This window comes from Crinia signifera, chromosome 1, assembly GCF_055691185.1.
Source record: "Crinia signifera chromosome 1, ASM5569118v1, whole genome shotgun sequence".
In the NCBI taxonomy this organism is placed as follows: Eukaryota; Metazoa; Chordata; class Amphibia; order Anura; family Myobatrachidae; genus Crinia; species Crinia signifera.
In genome coordinates, this window is record NC_139217.1 from 477,636,897 (window position 1) to 477,657,294 (window position 20,398).

General features: G+C 46.6%; 1 protein-coding gene across 1 annotated transcript in view; it reads left to right on the plus strand.

The window, feature by feature from the left end:
- The window catches only part of LOC146032651 (C-type lectin domain family 2 member B-like), a 191,706-nt gene that overhangs the window by 116,891 nt on the left and 54,417 nt on the right, over positions 1-20,398 (plus strand). Inside the window, exon 4 of the mRNA XM_083158506.1 lies at positions 16,847-16,998. Coding sequence (XP_083014632.1) covers positions 16,847-16,998 — 152 coding nt within the window. The remainder of the gene's footprint in view (positions 1-16,846; positions 16,999-20,398) is intronic.

The following is a 20,398-nucleotide window of genomic DNA, read 5'->3' on the forward strand; positions in this document are numbered from 1 at the left end:
AATACTGATGTGCATGCACGATAACAGTGGCTAGAGTGAGCCTGGTTGCTCCTGGCCCGACTCTGCTTATATCAATAATGTCTCACAAGTCTCAGTGTGTCAAAAAACGGCGTCCCGTTAGATGACAATATATGGGGGGGTGTGCGCACAGTCCTTAACGGTGATTCTTCAGGTACCTCTTTAGCATTGGTGGTCAGTGGCGCCCGGTTTTCGGGGGAAAGTAGTCGCCTGCTGGTGCAGGTTGCCCGGACTTCTGGAGACTCTTACAGTGGGATCGCTTGCACTCGGGGCTCGGGGTCCCACTGTAAGAGTCTCCAGAAGTCCGGGCAACCTGCACCAGCAAGCGACTACTTTCCCCCGAAAACCGGGCGCCACTGACCACCAATGCTAAAGAGGTACCTGAAGAATCACCGTTAAGGACTGTGCGCACACCCCCCCATATATTGTCATCTAACGGGACGCCGTTTTTTGACACACTGAGACTTGTGAGACATTATTGATATAAGCAGAGTCGGGCCAGGAGCAACCAGGCTCACTCTAGCCACTGTTATCGTGCATGCACATCAGTATTGAGGACTTTGGTTTTGTTTTTTGTTTTGGTTTATTTTTGTTCAGTTTTCTTGTTCTGTGTTGCCGAGTTTGTGCGGAGAACACACAGAGTTTTACAAACAGGACACCACAGAAAGTGGATTCCGTATAAATACAGAGTTTTTGATTTTTATTTCATTTATTTACTTTATTTAGGTTTTGGTTTTTTGGTTTGGTTTGTTTATTTATTTATTTTTGTTCTGATCCCTGATTGATTGATTAATTAACTCATTATATTGATCATTAGCAGTGTTCACAAACACTAATTATTTGTATTACTATCAGTAAAGCTTATTTTTATTTAAATAACACCCACAATTTATTCTTTATTTATTCCTATATTTCAACCATAATAAAGGGCAGAGCGCAGCACTGAACCAAACTTATTCTATACTGAGGGGGTAGCCCCTCAAGAACTTGAAGGTAAAGCTGGCGTGTCGGTGCCACTGACTTGAGGCATGACTTGGTGCACGTTGCACCCCAGGCTTGGATCTGGGAAGTTACCCAATCGATTCTGGGATTATGGGCTTGTAGCCAAGGGAGGCCAAGTACTATTGGGTAGGAGGATTTGGGAATAACAAAGAGCTGAATTTTCTCAGAATGCAGAAGTCCAATCTGAAGGATCAATGGCTGAGTCTAGAGGGTAACTGTCTCTCCCAGAATAAGGCTACCGTCGACAGCTGTGAGGTAGACAGGGTGATGGAGAGGAACAGTGGGGAGGTGCCAACGCTTGACAACAGCGGTAGTGATGAAGCTTTCTGCCGCCCCAGAATCTAGGAGAGCAGGCAGTTGTCTGAACTGATGTTTGACTTGCAGAGACACCTGGAGGATACAGTCTTTATTGTTTGGAGAGGTGACTACAACCCCTAACCTGCCCTCTCCATCACAGGTTAGGTTCTGGCGTTTCCCGGCTTCTTGGGACAAGAACCGACACTATGGTTAGGATCAGCACAGTAGAGGCAGAGATGCTTGATACGTCGACGCTTGTGTTCATCGAGAGTCAACTTGCATGGGTTCCTCCGATGGTGGAGGTGGTGGTTTGGGAGCACTAAAAGAAGGACTGGTAGTAGCTCGACCCTTCTCCTGAGCCCTCTCTCGGAGCCGTAAGCCAATTTTATTACAGAGGGATATCAAGTCTTCTAGTCTAGAAGATAGATCTCTAGCCGCAAACTCGTCTTTGATTTTATCAGGAAGCCCGTTCATGAAGGCCTTGAGGAAGGATTCCTCGTTCCAAGCCAATTCGGCCGCCAGAATCTTGAATTGAACTAAATACTGTCCCACCGTTCTACTTCCTTGATGTAGGTGAAGGATCTCAGTCGCAGCAGAGCCTACCCAGCCGGTTTCATCGAAAATTATTTTGAAGGTGGAAATGAAGCATTGATAATCAATCAAGAGTGGATCTATTTTTTCCCACAACGGAGATGCCCAATTTAGAGCGGGACCGGAGAGAAGGGATATCACGTATGCCACTTTCGTGCGATCAGTAGGAAAGTATGAGGATTGGAGTTCTAAATGGATTTTGCACTGATTAATGAAACCTCTACAATTTTTTGGATTGCCATCTAATTTAGCTGGAGTGGTGAGTTGAAGATGAGCTGTATTAGCGGTCGTCGGAGACACTGGCCTTGCTGGCTGCACCGGTGCGACTGGTGATGCTTGGCCCTTCTGCATGGTGGTTTGAATTGTATCCAGCCATTTTGACAGTTCTTGCAGGGCACGGATGACTTGCTCCTGGGCGACCCCCTGTTGATCCAAATGGGCCGCTAGTTGTTGAACCGGAGCAGACCCTCACTCCTGTACTGATGCTGGATCCATTGAGTCAGTACAAACTGTCACGTTCCGTGAATCTGGTGAAGGACCAGCCGGAGTGTAGTGGAGGCTGGGTGCTTTGATGTAGGGCTGGTGCATGGATCAGGATGAGACCAATGATTAAAGTTAAAACTTTTAATGGAAAGATTCTGACACACAATAATGATGGTGATGAAACAATGATGATATGATTGAAGATAAGGATGAAGGAACTGAAGATGATGAAGCCAGTGAGAATGGAGGTATTGCTGAGTGAGCTCGTGGCTGCAGAGAACCAGGGATACTGGGCCACGGATGATAACCGTCGGGACGTGACGAATCAGGATCACACCTTTGGGGTGTTAGCCTTAATGTCCATACTAATCAGTATAGGCGGCAATGGAGAGTCCATGGTAGTACTTGGAAAATATGCAGTGGACGACCAGCAAGAGTAGCAAGGTAGGACGGCTTCACACGAAAGACTGGGAGTCAGGCTGTAGCTGGGAGTAGCTGCAGGAATTGTCAGGAGAAGCGCAGCGAGCTGCTTTCTGTAGGACAACATTGTACTGACTGCCGGTCTGGCCCGGCTTGTCAGTATTTAAGAGCTGAGCTGTGAAATGATTGGCCGGGAGAGTGACATCACGGCTAGTGCTGCTAGGCATAGGTTCCAGGAACCAACAAGATGGCCGCCGCCTGTAGGGCGACACTATTCAGCCGGCGAGGAATACAACGCGGAGGCGCCGGTGCTTCCTAACCTGAGGCCTAGGAGGACGTGGACGCCATCCCGGCGGATCCCGCCAAACGCCGCCCGGAGCCAGGACGACAGGACACTGCAGGCCAGAACTGACACCCAGAGAAGGAACAGGCGCCATGGTGGATGACAGAGCGGGCCGGGACCAGGAGCGGAGGTGAGCGCCAAGGTGGAGGACATAGCGCCAGGGCACTGTAGGTCAGGAACAGCACTGGGAGCGAAGGTAACTGCCATGGTGGTTGTGACAGGTGGTCTGTAGCATACCCCTATTAAAATTTTATTATCAGGTTTTATGTTATTATCAGTTATCTTTGCCCACACGGCCTCCATGTTATCTTCCTCTATACCTGATCTCCTTTCCTTCTCACACGGTGTTAAGTTATTTTTTACATATAGGCACACACCCTTGCCCCTTCTATTTTCTCTGTCTTTTTTGAAGAGAGTATATCCCTCCATGTTTAATGCCCAATTGTGCGACTCATTACACCATGTTTCTGTAATACCAATTATATCATAATTGTCCCTTGTGGCCACAGTTTCCAGTTCCCCGATTTTTCCTGGTAAGCTTCTTGCATTAGCCAGCAAGCATTTCAGTTTACGCTTATTTTTATTTTCTTCTGTTAAGGTTTGGTAGTGGTCTTGATGCGCTACTGATTTCTTACTGACAGATAGTGGTAGATGCTCAAATTAGTTCAGTAATACCATTCAGGTGCATGCAAGGGAGGGGTTAATACTTAGTAAGTAAAACAAGACATTGGTTCCCCCGGCACACTGAATGGTATTAGTAACCAATCTTGAACACTACATGATAATAGAATTCAGAGATATTTTTTACATATACCTGCACAGGTGTATATTATGCCCCCAAGCAGGGCCGGCGCCACCACTAGGCAGCATTAGGCATTTGCCTAGGGCGCCGGCCACTGGAGGGCAGTACTGAGCTACAGCCACCAGTTGGAGTCGGAGGCTGACAAGTACCAGCACAGCAGCCATTCATCCTAGTAGGTGAGCCAGCCCGTACTCCCTCGCCCTTGTCAGCAACCCGCCGCTCACCCGCCCGTGGATCTGATTGGCGGGAGGCGCCCGCACAATCCATGCTGCTCAGCGACACCCCCCCCTTGCTGGTCATCAGCGGCAATCAGCACATGCACCCTCCCTCCCCCTTCCCCGGAGCCTGCCCGCCCGTGGATCTGACCGTCGGGTGGCGCCCCCCCAGCTGGTCTTCTGAGCAAACTCCCCCAACACACACTTAATATGGTCAGTGGCATTTTTGATATATTAATTTTTAAGTGTGTGTGTGCTGCCAATATGCCATGTGCCCTCAACGATGTCCAGCGCCAATGGACCAATACAGGATAGCAGGAGATCGCGGGACTTGAAACAAATACAATTTACAGCCAGTATATGTTATATGTTGACATTTCAGCCCTTTTATTAGGGCTTTTTGCAAGCTGTTTTGAAAAAAGCCCTAATAAAAGGGTTGAAACGTCAACATATACTGGCTGTATATTGTATTTATTTCAAGCCCTGAGTGCCGCAATCTCCTTCTATTCCTAGATATATTTACCTCTTACACTTTTGTTAGGGTGGCATTGGGGGGGAGGGGGAAAAGTAGGCAGAATTTTTGCCTAGGGTGCCAAGTAACCTTGCACCGGCCCTGCCCCCAAGCCATGTCAAGGCTTCTCTGTATATTGGGGTCCCTAGCGCTATATCTAGGTGCAGGGTGTGGCACCCCAAAAACTATCATAAGCTAGTGAGATACTATAGTGTTAATAAAAATTAGTGATAGGAAGCCAAAGCTATATATATATCTCTTATATATTTGGCTACATCTATCACTCAAAGTGTGTGAGTGTGTGTATAACAGGAGGGACACATTGCTCTTTTTCTGGACTTCTCCCTTAATTAATTAATGATTGCCAGCACCTGTGTTGAAGCACCTTTCTAATCAATTAATACCATGTGTGAAACAGGTGATGGCAATCATACATTATGAGGGAAGTCCAGAAACAGAGCAATGTGTCCCTCCTGGAGAGGGGCATGTTGGGAGGTATGTGACTGACTCACATGACAGAGAACCAGCCCAGTGAGCCCACAGTGCCAGACATCCTCTGCCTCCCCATGTTGCCCAGCAAAGACACTGCACCAGGTGAGCGCCCCCCGCCGCCCCACCCACGTTTTGCACCCCCTCTCACGATTCGCGGCGACCCCCCCTCCCGCGATTCTCGGCAAAACACACACCCCCCCGCGACCCCCCCTCCCGCGATTCGTGGCAACCCCCCCCCATTTTTTTAATGTTCTCATATTCATTCTCATGTGTCGACATGGACACCAATGAAATGCAACACTTATGTCAACACTTACATGTGTTGACCTTTCTGTGTTGATTTTTTCTTGTGGCAATTCGCGGCACCCCCCCCCCCCGCGCGACCCCTCCCGCGATTCACGGCACCCCCCCTGCGACCACCCCCTCCCGTGATTCGCGGCACCACCCCACCATGTGACCCCCCCTCCCACGATTCGCCGCCAACCCCCCCTCCCACGATTCGCGGCAACCCCGCGACCCACCCCTCCCGCGATTCGCGGCAACCCCCGCGCCCTCCCTCCTGCGATTCGCGGCAACCCCCCTGCCCCCGCGACCCCCCTCCTGCAATTCGCTGCAATCCCCCGCTCCCCCCATCCCGTGATTTGCGGCACGCAACCCCCAACCCCCGCGACCCCCCCTCCTGCAATTCACGGCACCCCCGCCACCCCCCTCCCGCAATTCGCAACCCCCCCTTGCGCGATTCACGCCCCACTCCTGCGCTTTGCGGACCCCCTCCTGAGATTCACTGACACCTGCGCCCCCCCTCCCGCAATTCTGCCCCCTCCCTCGATTCACGGCACCCCCCGCGCCCCTCCCACAATTCACGGCACCCCTGCTCCCCTCTTTAGTCCCCCGTATGCCCACACACCCCTATCACTACCCAGCTTCCTGCTCTCCTGAACCATAACTTCCACCACTGGGGAGTCGCTGACGCTGTGTTGCGCACATACCCCTATCATGCCTCATAGCCCAGCCTCCTGCTCTCATGCACCCTAACTCCCACCCAGTATTATTATAATTTATTATAATTTTATTTATAAGGCGCCACAAGTGTTTCGCAGCGCCGTACAAAGGAACAATACATGGAGACAAAGCTTGGCATAACATTGAATAAATAACAAAAATACAGTACAAATAAAGAGCACCACAGTTCAATACACATTACAGCTTGGATATAAGTAGTGAGGACTCAATCAACATACAACTAGAGGCTAGATGCCAATGATGGAGATGAGTATTCGGACAAAGATGGTCACTGAGTGTTGGAGTAGGAGGAGACACTGACTCAGGGCCACCGTCCTGTACTCCTGTACTGCCACGCTGGACTCTCACCCACTGGCAGAAGCTGCACTCTGTCCCCCAACCGTCCTCTTTAGTCCCCCTTATGCCCACACACCCCTATCACTACCCAGCCTCCTGTTTTCCTGTGGCGTGACCTCCGCCAGTGGGGAGCCGCTGACTCAAAAACACCCTACTATACTATTTGTAACGATCAGATCAGGTGATCGATCAAATTAACGTATGCCTCCTGTTATGATTATCTGATCGATCAATGTATGTCTGATATTGTTGTAAAGTTATGTCTCCTGTGAGTATTGGAATCAGGACATGTCTTTTATTATGTGGGTAAACTGTAGGTGACCCTGGTTTGAGTTTGAGGCATGTATTCCCTCTGGTTGACATCTGTGGACTCCTCTGGAGTTAGGATGTAAGATAAGATCTGAGACCCCTCATAAACCAAGAAAAGGAGAAAGAATGTCTCGGTGTGGTGCACCTTATGGCTAAAAGATAAAATGTAACTTTTAATTATAGATTATTAAAAGGCTGCGAAATATAAAAACAAAAAGTACATAAATGACACGGACAGTGCAATTAAAAAGGAAATAATCCTCACACCGTGAGGCTCCCAGAGTCTATGTCCCTTCTTTTTAATCAGAATTCAATGTAGTGCTTTGATACATATATTGCAGTGTTGTATGTTTAGAACCACAAGTAACAAAAGTGTTTATACATTGCAACAGTATCCAGATGTCCCACAATTAGAGGAGAATTCTCCTGTCAATTCAGTGAGGCCAATAAGTATACTGGACAGTCTGGTATTACTGTCTCGGTGCCCGACAGCTCCTATACGTGTAGGCAGTAAGGTAGCCGTCTACACTGGGCGCATAAGCGGCATGTGTATGCCCCGTCCTCCCTATGGCTGTGGGAACAGCGCGTGGGGTAGGGTCGGCGGTTAGCAGCAGCCGCGGCTAACTGTGGTGGAGTGACAGCGGTATTGTGTAGCCGCTTCACTCCTAGTAAGCCGTCTGCCTGCAAGTGATCACCGCGCGGTGTTCAGTATGAGACACCGCGTCTCAGGCTAGCAGGGAGAGCCGGCACCGGGAACGCAACACTAAGCTAATACAAATCAAAAATCACATTTCAAAGGGAGAGGGAAGGCTGGGAGCACACAATAGCTGACACTTATGATTAAAACATCAATTATCTAACCACTGCTATTAACATCATCGTTAAATGTGGCAGCCCTATACCTGATTCTTCTATACAATGCATATTGGCATCTGAAAAACTGTCACACCTACTCTCAGCCCCAACATAGGCTGACGGCCAGAGCCACCTCCTCCAAATTTACATACCATGAATATGCATTAGATATAGGTATTTAAGGAGCCTCCGGATGTTAACCTGGTTGGTCCTTTGAAGCTTTCTGCGAAGCGTACGCAGACCTGTCACACCTCGTGTGTGCTCCCAGCCTTCCCTCTCCCTTTGAAATGTGAAATGTGATTTTTGATCTGTATTAGCTTAGTGTTGCGTTCCCGGTGCCGGCTCTCCCTGCTAGCCTGAGACGCGGTGTCTCATACTGAACACCGCGCGGTGATCACTTGCAGGCAGACGACTTACTAGGAGTGAAGCGGCTACACAATACCGCTGTCACTCCACCACAGTTAGCCGCGGCTGCTGCTAACCGCCGACCCTACCCCACGCGCTGTTCCCACAGCCATAGGGAGGACGGGGCATACACATGCCGCTTATGCGCCCAGTGTAGACGGCTACCTTACTGCCTACACGTATAGGAGCTGTCGGGCACCGAGACAGTAATACCAGACTGTCCAGTATACTTATTGGCCTCACTGAATTGACAGGAGAATTCTCCTCTAATTGTGGGACATCTGGATACTGTTGCAATGTATAAACACTTTTGTTACTTGTGGTTCTAAACATACAACACTGCAATATATGTATCAAAGCACTACATTGAATTCTGATTAAAAAGAAGGGACATAGACTCTGGGAGCCTCACGGTGTGAGGATTATTTCCTTTTTAATTGCACTGTCCGTGTCATTTATGTACTTTTTGTTTTTATATTTCGCAGCCTTTTAATAATCTATAATTAGGTGGAATGTTCAGTGGTAGGACTTCAGTTTTAGTAGTGTTTAATTTATAAAGCGAGGCCGATGAGTAGTTCCGGAGAATGTTGTGCAACTCTGGGAGGGATGACACCGGGTCTGTCAGAAAGAGTAGGACATCGTCCGCGAACAGACAAATTCTATGGTGTGAACCATTAATGATTGGGCCAGTAAGGAGAGGGGAGGTACGGATATGTTCAGCAAGGGGTTCTGTCGCTAAAACAAACACTAAGGGGGAGAGGGGACAACCTTGTCTGGTGCCGTTGCTAATTCGGAATGGGGAGGATAGGAAACCATTACTAGAGACTCGGGCACTGGGGGATGAGTAGAGAGATAAAATAGCGTGGAGAAAACGGCCTGAGAAACCATACTTAAGTAAGACTGCCTTCATGTAGCCCCAATGGATCCTATCAAAGGCTTTCTCGGCGTCTAGGGAGAGTGTTACCAGGGAGGAACCAGAGCGGATATAATGTTCTAACACAGCCAAAGCTCTCCGTGCATTATCTGGTCCTTGACGGCCTGGAACAAAACCAACTTGGTCTGTGTGAATTAAGCTAGGGAGCAGAGGGTTCAATCTGTTTACAATAAGTTTGGCGTATAGTTTAATATCGGTGTTCAGCAGAGCTATGGGCCGGTAATTTTGGGGATATGAAGGGTCTTTATTTGGTTTTAATATGGTGATAATACGGGCCTCAAGCATTTCTGAGGGGAACGCACCTAGTGAAGTCCCAGACTCGAAGACACGCAAGAGCACTGGGGCAAGGGTAGATTGAAAAGCAGTGTAGTAATTATTTGAGAAGCCGTCTGGGCCGGGAGCTTTGTCTTTTTTTAGTGATTTAATAGCGGTACGAACTTCTTCCTCCGTCCAGGGGGCATTTAGAGAGTCGAGGGATTGGGCTGAGAGAGTAGGGAGGGATATATTAGAGAGGAAGGCCAATATGGACTCTGGGGAGGGCTGGGGGACACTGTCATCCTCAACTAGATTGTAGAGACGGGCATAGTACTCTGCGAAGGCGTTGGAAATATCCAGTGGATTATTAAGTTTGGCACCGGCAGTGTTATATAGAGTTTTAGTTGAAGCCCTTATTTGTTTGCCTTTCAGTTTCCTAGCTAGAAGTCGGGATGCCCTGTTTCCTTCTACATAAAATCTTTGGTTCAGTCTGGCAATATTTGCGTTAACCTTGCGTAGCGTGTAGACCTCCAATTCAGTTCTGAGCTTCACTAAATCTTGGAAAAGGGAGGAGTTATTGGGATCTAATTTATGTCTACCTTCTAATGTAAGAATTTGATCCTCCAAGGATTTCTGAGTCGTCCTTTCCTGACGCTTAAGTCTGGAGGATATTTGAATGACAGTCCCACGTATTACTGCCTTAAGGGCACACCAAAAGTTAATAGGGGAGGTATCATCAGGGTCGTTATGTTTGAGGAAGTCAGTCAAAGAGTCTTGAATTGTTTGTGTAGCTGCCACTGAAGACAATAGGAAATTATTAAATCTCCAGGGTCTAGTGGCTGGGATTTTATGGGTAAGGTCCCATGTTGCAACAAGGGGGGCGTGATCTGACCAAGTTATAGGGAGGATATTGGCTTTGCGAATTTGTTGTAAGGACCATTTGTCTAAAAACATATAATCTATTCTGGAGTATGAGTGGTGGACCCGGGAGTGGAAAGTGTAATCTCTCGTCGTGGGGTGTAAGGCTCGCCAGGCGTCAAACATACCGAATTCCAATAATAGGAGCCCAAAGGCCTTAGAGGTGTGTAGTGAGTGTGAAGAGTGGGCTTGACCGACAGGGTCGGTTCTGTCCATTTTGGGGTCTAGTACTAAGTTGCAGTCACCGAGGATGATTACCTGGCCTGCAGCTGTTTTTTGGACAGCGTTGAGGAATTTCCTGAGAAAGCGAAGCTGGCCTGTGTTTGGTGCATATACAGAAGCTATAGTGACCGACTTGCCATCTAGTGTTCCAGTCAGTGTAATATATCTTCTTAGAGGGTCAGCAGTTTGGGAGGAGGAGATAAAGTCACAGTGACGGTTTATAAGGATAGCAACACCTCCTTTCTTAGTAGGGCCATTAGCAAAGAAACCTGTCGGATAATGGTGATCGGCCAGGGATGGGGGGGATGAAGAGGCAAAGTGGGTCTCCTGGAATGCTACTATATCAACTCTGTGGGAATGAAAATAGCGAAGGGCAGTCCTCCTTTTTTGGGGGGAGTTCAATCCTTTAGCATTAATAGACATAAACTGCGGCATGATTAAGTAATAGGGGGGAATTGGTGCAAGTGTGACCAAACATCATTGACATTTAAGCAAAGATAAGGTAAATACCCTGTGTGGGAGAGGAGGGAACTGGGAGGCATGGGGGAGGGAAAAAAAGAAAAAAAACAAACGGAAATGACTCTAGCCTGAGAGTCATGTAGGCCACAAAACAGTGTGGCGAAAATTGTGGGGGTAGCGGCATTGTTCCCCACCACCGGGAACATTGAAAAAAGAAGAAAAAAAAAAAAATTAAACTTTAACAAAGATACACATGTCAAGAAAAAAACACAATAAAAAGTATAAGTATATGCCCAATGGAACGTCAGTATAGGAATGCCCATGTGACAACAAGTGCAATATGGCATACCGCCCAGGGGGGACGGGGGTGTCATAAGTCACTCAGTAGTGCAGAATAATGGGGTAGCTGTCCTGAGCATGAAAGTTATTATGAAAACATAGCATTTGCAAAAAAAGGAAAAATTGAAAAAAGGAATGTCAACACACCCATACTGAGTAATAGTGAAAAGAAAAACATAGTTACGTGGTCTCAATTCAACACAGACGGCGAGTGTCAGCAGCTGGGCGGCAGAGTGGGTGAACCACTGTAAAACCACTGGTAGCTGTCGGGTCTAGATGTAACCTTGACGTTTCTAGAGGGTCATTGTTTAGGGGTTTTGGACCAATCTTGTCTGAGCGAAGATGCAGACTTCGGAGGGTCAGAAGAATACGGGATTTGCCATAGATCTAGCATTTTCAGGCCTTCATCTAGAGAGCGTAGCACAGCCGTCGATCCATCTTTGGTGACTATTAGCTTAAAAGGGAAGCCCCACTTGTATGGGATGGAAGCTTGGCGTAGGGCTGTAGTGAGGGCCGAGAAAGATCTGCGTTTTTGCAGGGTAGTTGCGGAGAGGTCTCCATATAGCTGCAGTGGGTCCAGGACCGAGGAGAGAAGATCGGGGTCCCGTGAGGCTCTTAGAAGGCGTTCTTTGGTCTGAAAGTAGTGAAGCCTTAAGATGGTGTCTCTCGGGGAGTCATCCGGGGCGTTGCGTGGTTTGGGCAGACGATGTATGCGATCGATTAGAAGTTGGGAGGACGGAAGGTCCGGGAGTAATCTTTGGAACAGGTCCCTGGCGAAGTTCTCAAGCTCAGATGGGCGGATCCTTTCTGGGATCCCACGGATCTTTATGTTATTACGCCTGTCCCTGTCTTCGATATCCGCCAGCTTATCACGGAGCATGGCTAGTTCTGATTGAGTCGCATCGTGGGCGGATATCAGGTCGTTATGGGAGGTCACCATCTCTCCCATCTTCGCCTCAAGGTGGTCTGTGCGGTCGCCTAGCTCATGTACATCCTCTTTCAGTTCCCGTATAGATGACGTTATGTCAGCAGTAATGTCCTTCTTAAGGTCGCCTAGTAGTTGCAACATCTTGCGGACAGTGATGGGCTCATCTAGGGAAGTGTCGGCCGAGGGTGTGGAAGGGGTCCCGGCAGTGACTGGGGTACTAGGATGCGGCTGAGGGGGTTGTCCAGGGCGGCCTGCCATGCTGGGAGATTTGGATGCAGTCTTGAACAGGCTTACTGGCGGCACTGCCGCCGGGGTTTTAGGCCGTTTCGGAGGCATCAGGGTAGCAGGGAGCACCGTCGGGAGCAGAGATGAGCAAGGAGAGAAATGATGGAGCGGGTTGATGTGTATCAGCTGTGGTGGTGGGGAGTTAAAGGGATATAGATTAAAGCAGCATTTTGGAGGCTACAGGGTCTTTATGTCAGCAAGGGCAAACTCTCCAGGCCCCAGTGAGAGCATGAATCAGGGGAAGGTACAGGCAAAGTTTGCAAAGTCACTGTGTATAGCAGTGTTACCTTACTCAGGCAGCATAGGGATCCCAAGATGGCTTCTGATCCAGGCAGGGAGGGATTCTCTCCCTGCAGGTACTGTGCTCAGGCTCACCCGGGGGCAGGAGAAGGCTTTTGGGCGTCTGGAGTGTTTCAGACACTCCCTGGGGTCCTTGTCCGGGGTTCCCCTCCAAATGGGGTACTGGTAGTGTAGGGCTCCGCGCCGCCTGTGCCACAGGGCCGGGGTCCGGGCCCCACTCCAGGCCACGGCTTCGGCCTAGTGTCAGGCCGCGATTGTATGTAGCCCACAGAGAGACCTGCTGCTCTGCGGGCTGCGATATGCGGCTCAGCAGGTGTCCGGGGGGGGGAGCAGAGCACCCGGCTCTCCGGCCAGGACTGGCTGGGCGGACGCAGGAGGTCGTGCACGGCCGCGACGGCCAGAAATTGAGGCCGCGGCTCCGGCCGCGATGTAGGCCCCGGCCGGCGGACGCCGCAGCGAGGTGAGCGGGCTGCAGCAGCGGACCTGAGAGGCTCCCTGCTGCTGATCGTTGCGGCAGGGAGAGGCAGGGGAGGAGGTAAGACCACCTTACCGGAGGGATTTGCTGGAGCCCAGGCTAGGTGCGTCCGACCTGGTCTCCGGCTTGGCCACGCCCCCCCAATAATCTATAATTAAAAGTTACATTTTATCTGTTAGCCATAAGGTGCACCACACCGAGACATTCTTTCTCCTTTTCTTCTTTGCAACATTTTCATGTCCAGTGGTAGCACACCCCTTACCATTATATGATAAAATAATCACCCATACACATTAGGGGGCCATTCTGAAATAAATTTTGGATAATTTCTGTGCGACTGGTCACCCCCCCCACAAAACCCTCTTTCCCCTCATAAACCAGATTGGGGGGGAGAGCAATAGTGTCCAGCCAACAGGCCAAAATTGCTCTGGTCCTCCACTAAATTACCTCTTATCACTTGAGGAATGTATAAAATCTACTTCAAAGCAGGGACAAATTCTTCCTGGGAAAGATCCTATATCTAGGGACTTTCACTAGGCTCAGCAAGGGAATGGTTAAAAATCCCAAGGGTGGGAGGGATGAGGGAGGCTGCAGATAAAACCTCTGTACCTTGGGATAGTCATTGTCACTACCTGGGGGTCTAGCAAACAGGCTGTAAGCGACCAGAGATTTCTTGTGGAGAACCCCCCCACGTCAGGATTGGTACTTAGGTGTAAGATACCGTTCTGTCATTTCTCTTTTTATTTTATTTCTGAAATTGCATTTAATTGTGTGTGTACTTTTAAAATCATTGTAAAATCTTGTAACTATTTTCTAAAGCTCTGTAGTATTTCTAGGAATAAATAATACATATTCTCAGTCCTCGTTCTGTGTTCTTAAGACTCATTAGCCTCAGAAGAGAACGCTCCAGCATGTTACCATTTGTATATTGTATTGTGCGGTCAGGTGCGAGCCAAGCTGCCCCTTGCGCAGTTTCAAGCGCTAAAAGCAGGTTTGGCTGTGGCAGTGTACCTCAAGGAAAGGACCCGAGTGTCCTAAGTGAACCCCAGTCACGGCCGGAGCTGCTCAGATTGACGTATCGGAGCAGGCGACCGGTGGGTCCGTGACACTATTGCACACACACACCTAAACAACATGCACACACAGCCCCCCCCCCCCCACAACCCACAAATGTCACTGTACCCTCCACACTAGCAATGTACATTTTACTCTGTAACCGCTTTTTAATTAAACAAAACAATACACACCCCTTCCACATCATATGCTCTCTATTTAACACATTTCACCTATAACTCAAGTTGCAATACAGGGCATCTTTCATACAATTCTAACCATATTTCTCACAATACAAAAGTTCACAAATTAAGGGGACGCAGCCCCTTACGACGGTGTGAAGAGCGCCTGTAGGGCGCGATGAATCACCTAGTACATATATATATATATATATATATATATATATATATATATATATATATATATATATAGAGAGAGAGAGAGAGAGATAAAATAAAAAATGAAATGTAATTAAAATGAGAGAGATAGTGTTAGTGTGGAAAAAGTGTTAATAGAATGTAAGGGCATAATGCCGCACTAAAGCCACCCAGCCCATTTCTTACTGACTCTAGTTTTTCTCCTCGGATACAGGGGAGGGGCCACGGACATCGACGGGGGAGCCAGGAGAGAGCGGAGTGACAGTACGCCCACCTGGGCAGCCGCAGGAGGGGCTGGCGGCATGGGGGCAGAGGGGGGCAATGGAGGGGGCACACCAGGGGCTGGGGGCATCCATCAGATATAAAAGAGAGGGGAGTAGCCATCCATAAGATGGCGGGGGCGAGCAGAACGGCGGGGATAGGACATTATTCAAGGCAGGTGGCAAGTGTATATGCACAGCAATTGGTGGTGAGGGGATACAGATGATGCACTTAGTCTGGAGCCACTGAGTCTGCCAGGGAGCTAAAATAACTTCTGCAAAAGGAAGTACTTTCTGTCAGTACCTGCCTATATACCCCTCTCCTGAGCTTACGCCCCTATGCTCAACCCATAGGCTACCAACAACATTGAAACCAACTTTTAAATAACTATGGCCCTTATTCAGATTCGAGCGGTACGGCCCGCGTGCGGCCGTACCGCCGATGTTTTCCGTCTGCACATGCGCAGAGGTCAATCTGCGCATGTGCAGGCGAATTCGCCGCACATAAATTTACTACGCCGCAAAGGGGGCGTATAGGGGAGTGAGGGGCTTCATGCCCTCATTTCCCTATGTATACGCCCCGCGTTTCATGGGCGTTCCCATGCAAACGCGGGGCGTACGCATGCTAATGAGGGCATGACGCAACTCATGGGGGCGGAAAGCTGACGTCGCCGGATGTCAGCTTTCAGCCCCCATACAAGCTACCACACGGACGATTGTCCGTGTGGTCTCAGCTTGCGGGAGCTGCCGTGGCGTGCGGACCTGCCTTCGATGGTCGACGACCATCGAATGCAGGGGGCAGCTCCCACCATGGTGGAGGCGTAGCCTCCACCATTTTTATGCGGATCGCCAGCCGTCCGTGTACGGACGGCCGTGGCGATCCGTAGGGTGGGCGGGGATTCGTCTGGTGCGGTCGGAGCCGCATATGCGGCTCGACCGCACCAACCAGAATAAGGGCCCTTGTTGTGTGCCACCATGTGTAATGGGCATAACAGATTGTGTAGCCTTACAAGTAATGGGTATTACTGTGTGTATCTCATTACGGTGTGTTCCCTAATGTGTAATGGGTAAGGCCTCCTTTTTGATGCCACACTTCCTTTCCATGAGGCCACACCCCCTTTTTTCAACATGCGGCCTTGCCACGCAAGGGTCCTGCCTGCTGCAGTAGTTAGATCTGGGACCCCCCATTACCATATTTCTAGATTCGCCAGTTCCTACACTGCCCCATAAGTGTGCCACAATATTATAAATGGACATCACAAGCAATTGGACCTGTCTGCTTAAAATGCCACGGACGATTCCGACCCTGATGGTTCCAGCGGCCTAGTGAGTAAAATAAATAAATAAGCTGCTGCTGGGTTTTCTGATGGTGTCTGGAGAAACTCTGTAATGATGCTCTACACCATATGGGGAAATACCCCTGTTTTCCGGGGGGGGGGGGGGGGGAGGGGTGATCCGCTCACACTATCCACAGTATTGTGATTAATATGTGTGGGTGAAAGGTTTAACCTGGATTTTGAAACATTAAAATCCATAGTAAGAGTAACATAAGAAGGTGGTGCAGTGGGGATATCACATGTGACTGCACATCAGGGGCCACGCCACACTGCCCATCTCCAGTATTACAGGCATTGTACAGTGGGGGTGTGGCCACAATAACACAAATCAGCATGAATCCTAGGGGGTGCGGGGCACATGCCCACCTTTCCAGATGCCCAATTTTCAGGATCCTTCCAGCAAGTCCTCCCAGAGAGGAGTTACAACAATCACAGAAGTGCGCTCTTAACGTGGCTCAGACGCGACACCACGAGCAGAGATCGGATGAATTCCTGGTACAGACTGGGGCAAACCCCAAACATGCGTACATTCGGGGGATCTTACATGTACCCTGTTATATCTGTGTGACTGTAGTGATCATCTCCTATGTACTATGTTACAGGAGGCGGCTTTTCCCCATGTCCGGATAACTGGATCCTTGTTGATAAGAAATGTTATTTCTTCTCCGAAAACAAGAAAAACCACAAGGACAGCGAGAGAAACTGTACGGAGGGCAGATCCCGGCTGGCCATGGTGAAGGAGGGGGTCATACTGGTGAGTCTGGGGTCACTGGGGTCTGACATCGGGGGGCAGAGCACTGCTATGTAACGTCTATTCTCACATTGCGCCATCCAAGGGGATTTGTAATATAAAGAGACTGTGCCAAAACTTTCCAGTTTATGAATTATACTGTACAGTACCTCAGTACCTGTATCACAGTCAATGTATATAACAGTATAAGGAGGTACTAAGTATTACCTGTATCACAGTCCATGTATATGACAGTATAAGGACGTACTAACTATTACCTGTATAACAGTCCATGTATATAACAGTATAAGGACGTACTAAGTATTACCTGTATAACAGTCCATGTATATGACAGTATAAGGACGTACTAAGTATTACCTGTATAACAGTCCATGTATATCACAGTATAAGGACGTACTAAGTATTACCTGTATCACAGTCCATGTATATGACAGTATAAGGACGTACTAACTATTACCTGTATAACAGTCCATGTATATAACAGTATAAGGACGTACTAAGTATTACCTGTATAACAGTCCATGTATATAACAGTATAAGGACGTACTAAGTATTACCTGTATAACAGTCCATGTATATAACAGTATAAGGACGTACTAAGTATAACCTGTATAACAGTCCATGTATATAACAGTATAAGGACGTACTAAGTATTACCTGTATAACAGTCCATGTATATACCAGTATAAGGACGTACTAAGTATTACCTGTATAACAGTCCATGTATATAACAGTATAAGGACGTACTTAGTATTACCTGTATAACAGTCCATGTATATAACAGTATAAGGACGTACTAAGTATTACCTGTATAACAGTCCAGGTATATGACAGTATAAGGACGTACTAAGTATTACCTGTATAACAGTCCATGTCTATAACAGTATAAGGACGTACTAAGTATTACCTGTATAACAGTCCATGTATATAACAGTATAAGGACGTACTAAGTATTACCTGTATCACAGTCCATGTATATAACAGTATAAGGACGTACTAAGTATTACCTGTATAACAGTCCATGTATATAACAGTATAAGGACGTACTAAGTATTACCTGTATCACAGTCCATGTATATAACAGTATAAGGACGTACTAAGTATTACCTGTATAACAGTCCATGTATATCACAGTATAAGGACGTACTAAGTATTACCTGTATAACAGTCCATGTATATAACAGTATAAGGACGTACTAAGTATTACCTGTATAACAGTCCATGTATATAACGGTATAAGGACGTACTAAGTATTACCTGTATAACAGTCCATGTATATAACAGTATAAGGACGTACTAAGTATTACCTGTATCACAGTCCATGTATATAACAGTATAAGGACGTACTAAGTATTACCTGTATAACAGTCCATGTATATCACAGTATAAGGACGTACTAAGTATTACCTGTATAACAGTCCATGTATATAACAGTATAAGGACGTACTAAGTATTACCTGTATAACAGTCCATGTATATAACGGTATAAGGACGTACTAAGTATTACCTGTATAACAGTCCGTGTATATAACAGTATAAGGACGTACTAAGTATTACCTGTATCACAGTCCGTGTATATAACAGTATAAGGACGTACTAAGTATTACCTGTATCACAGTCCATGTATATAACAGTATAAGGACGTACTAAGTATTACCTGTATAACAGTCCAGGTATATAACAGTATAAGGACGTACTAAGTATTACCTGTATAACAGTCCATGTATATAACCGTATAAGGACGTACTAAGTATTACCTGTATAACAGTCCATGTATATAACAGTATAAGGACGTACTAAGTATTACCTGTATAACAGTCCATGTATATAACAGTATAAGGACGTACTAAGTATTACCTGTATCACAGTCCATGTATATAACAGTATAAGGACGTACTAAGTATTACCTGTATAACAGTCCATGTATATAACAGTATAAGGACGTACTAAGTATTACCTGTATAACAGTCCATGTATATAACAGTATAAGGACGTACTAAGTATTACCTGTATAACAGTCCATGTATATAACAGTATAAGGACGTACTGAGTATTACCTGTATAACAGTCCATGTATATAACAGTATAAGCACGTACTAAGTATTACCTGTATAACAGTCCATGTATATAACAGTATAAGGACGTACTAAGTATTACCTGTATAACAGTCCATGTATATAACAGTATAAGGACGTACTAAGTATTACCTGTATCACAGTCCATGTATATAACAGTATAAGGACGTACTAAGTATTACCTGTATAACAGTCCATGTATATAACAGTATAAGGACGTACTAAGTATTACCTGTATAACAGTCCATGTATATAACAGTATAAGGACGTACTAAGTATTACCTGTATCACAGTCATGTATATAACAGTATAAGGACGTACTAAGTATTACCTGTATAACAGTCCATGTATATAACAGTATAAGGACGTACTAAGTATTACCTGTATAACAGTCCATGTCTATAACAGTATAAGGACGTACTAAGTATTACCTGTATAACAGTCCATGTATATAACAGTATAAGGACGTACTAAGTATTACCTGTATAACATTCCATGTATATAACACTATAAGGACGTACTAAGTATTACCTGTATCACAGTCCATGTATATAACAGTATAAGGACGTACTAAGTATTACCTGTATAACAGTCCATGTATATAACAGTATAAGGACGTACTAAGTATTACCTGTATAACAGTCCATGTATATAACAGTATAAGGACGTACTAAGTATTACCTGTATCACAGTCCATGTATATCACAGTATAAGGACGTACTAAGTATTACCTGTATAACAGTCCATGTATATAACAGTATAAGGACGTACTAAGTATTACCTGTATAACAGTCCATGTATATAACAGTATAAGGACGTACTACGTATTACCTGTATAACAGTCCATGTATATAACAGTATAAGGACGTACTAAGTATTACCTGTATAACAGTCCATGTATATAACAGTATAAGGACGTACTGAGTATTACCTGTATAACAGTCCATGTATATAACAGTATAAGGACGTACTGAGTATTACCTGTATAACAGTCCATGGATATAACAGTATAAGGACGTACTAAGTATTACCTGTATAACAGTCCATGTATATAACAGTATAAGGAGGTACTAAGTATTACCTGTATAACAGTCCATGTATATAACAGTATAAGGACGTACTAAGTATTACCTGTATAACAGTCCATGTATATAACACTATAAGGACGTACTAAGTATTACCTGTATAACAGTCCATGTATATAACAGTATAAGGACGGACTAAGTATTACCTGTATAACAGTCCATGTATATAACAGTATAAGGACGTACTACGTATTACCTGTATAACAGTCCATGTATATAACAGTATAAGGACGTACTAAGTAT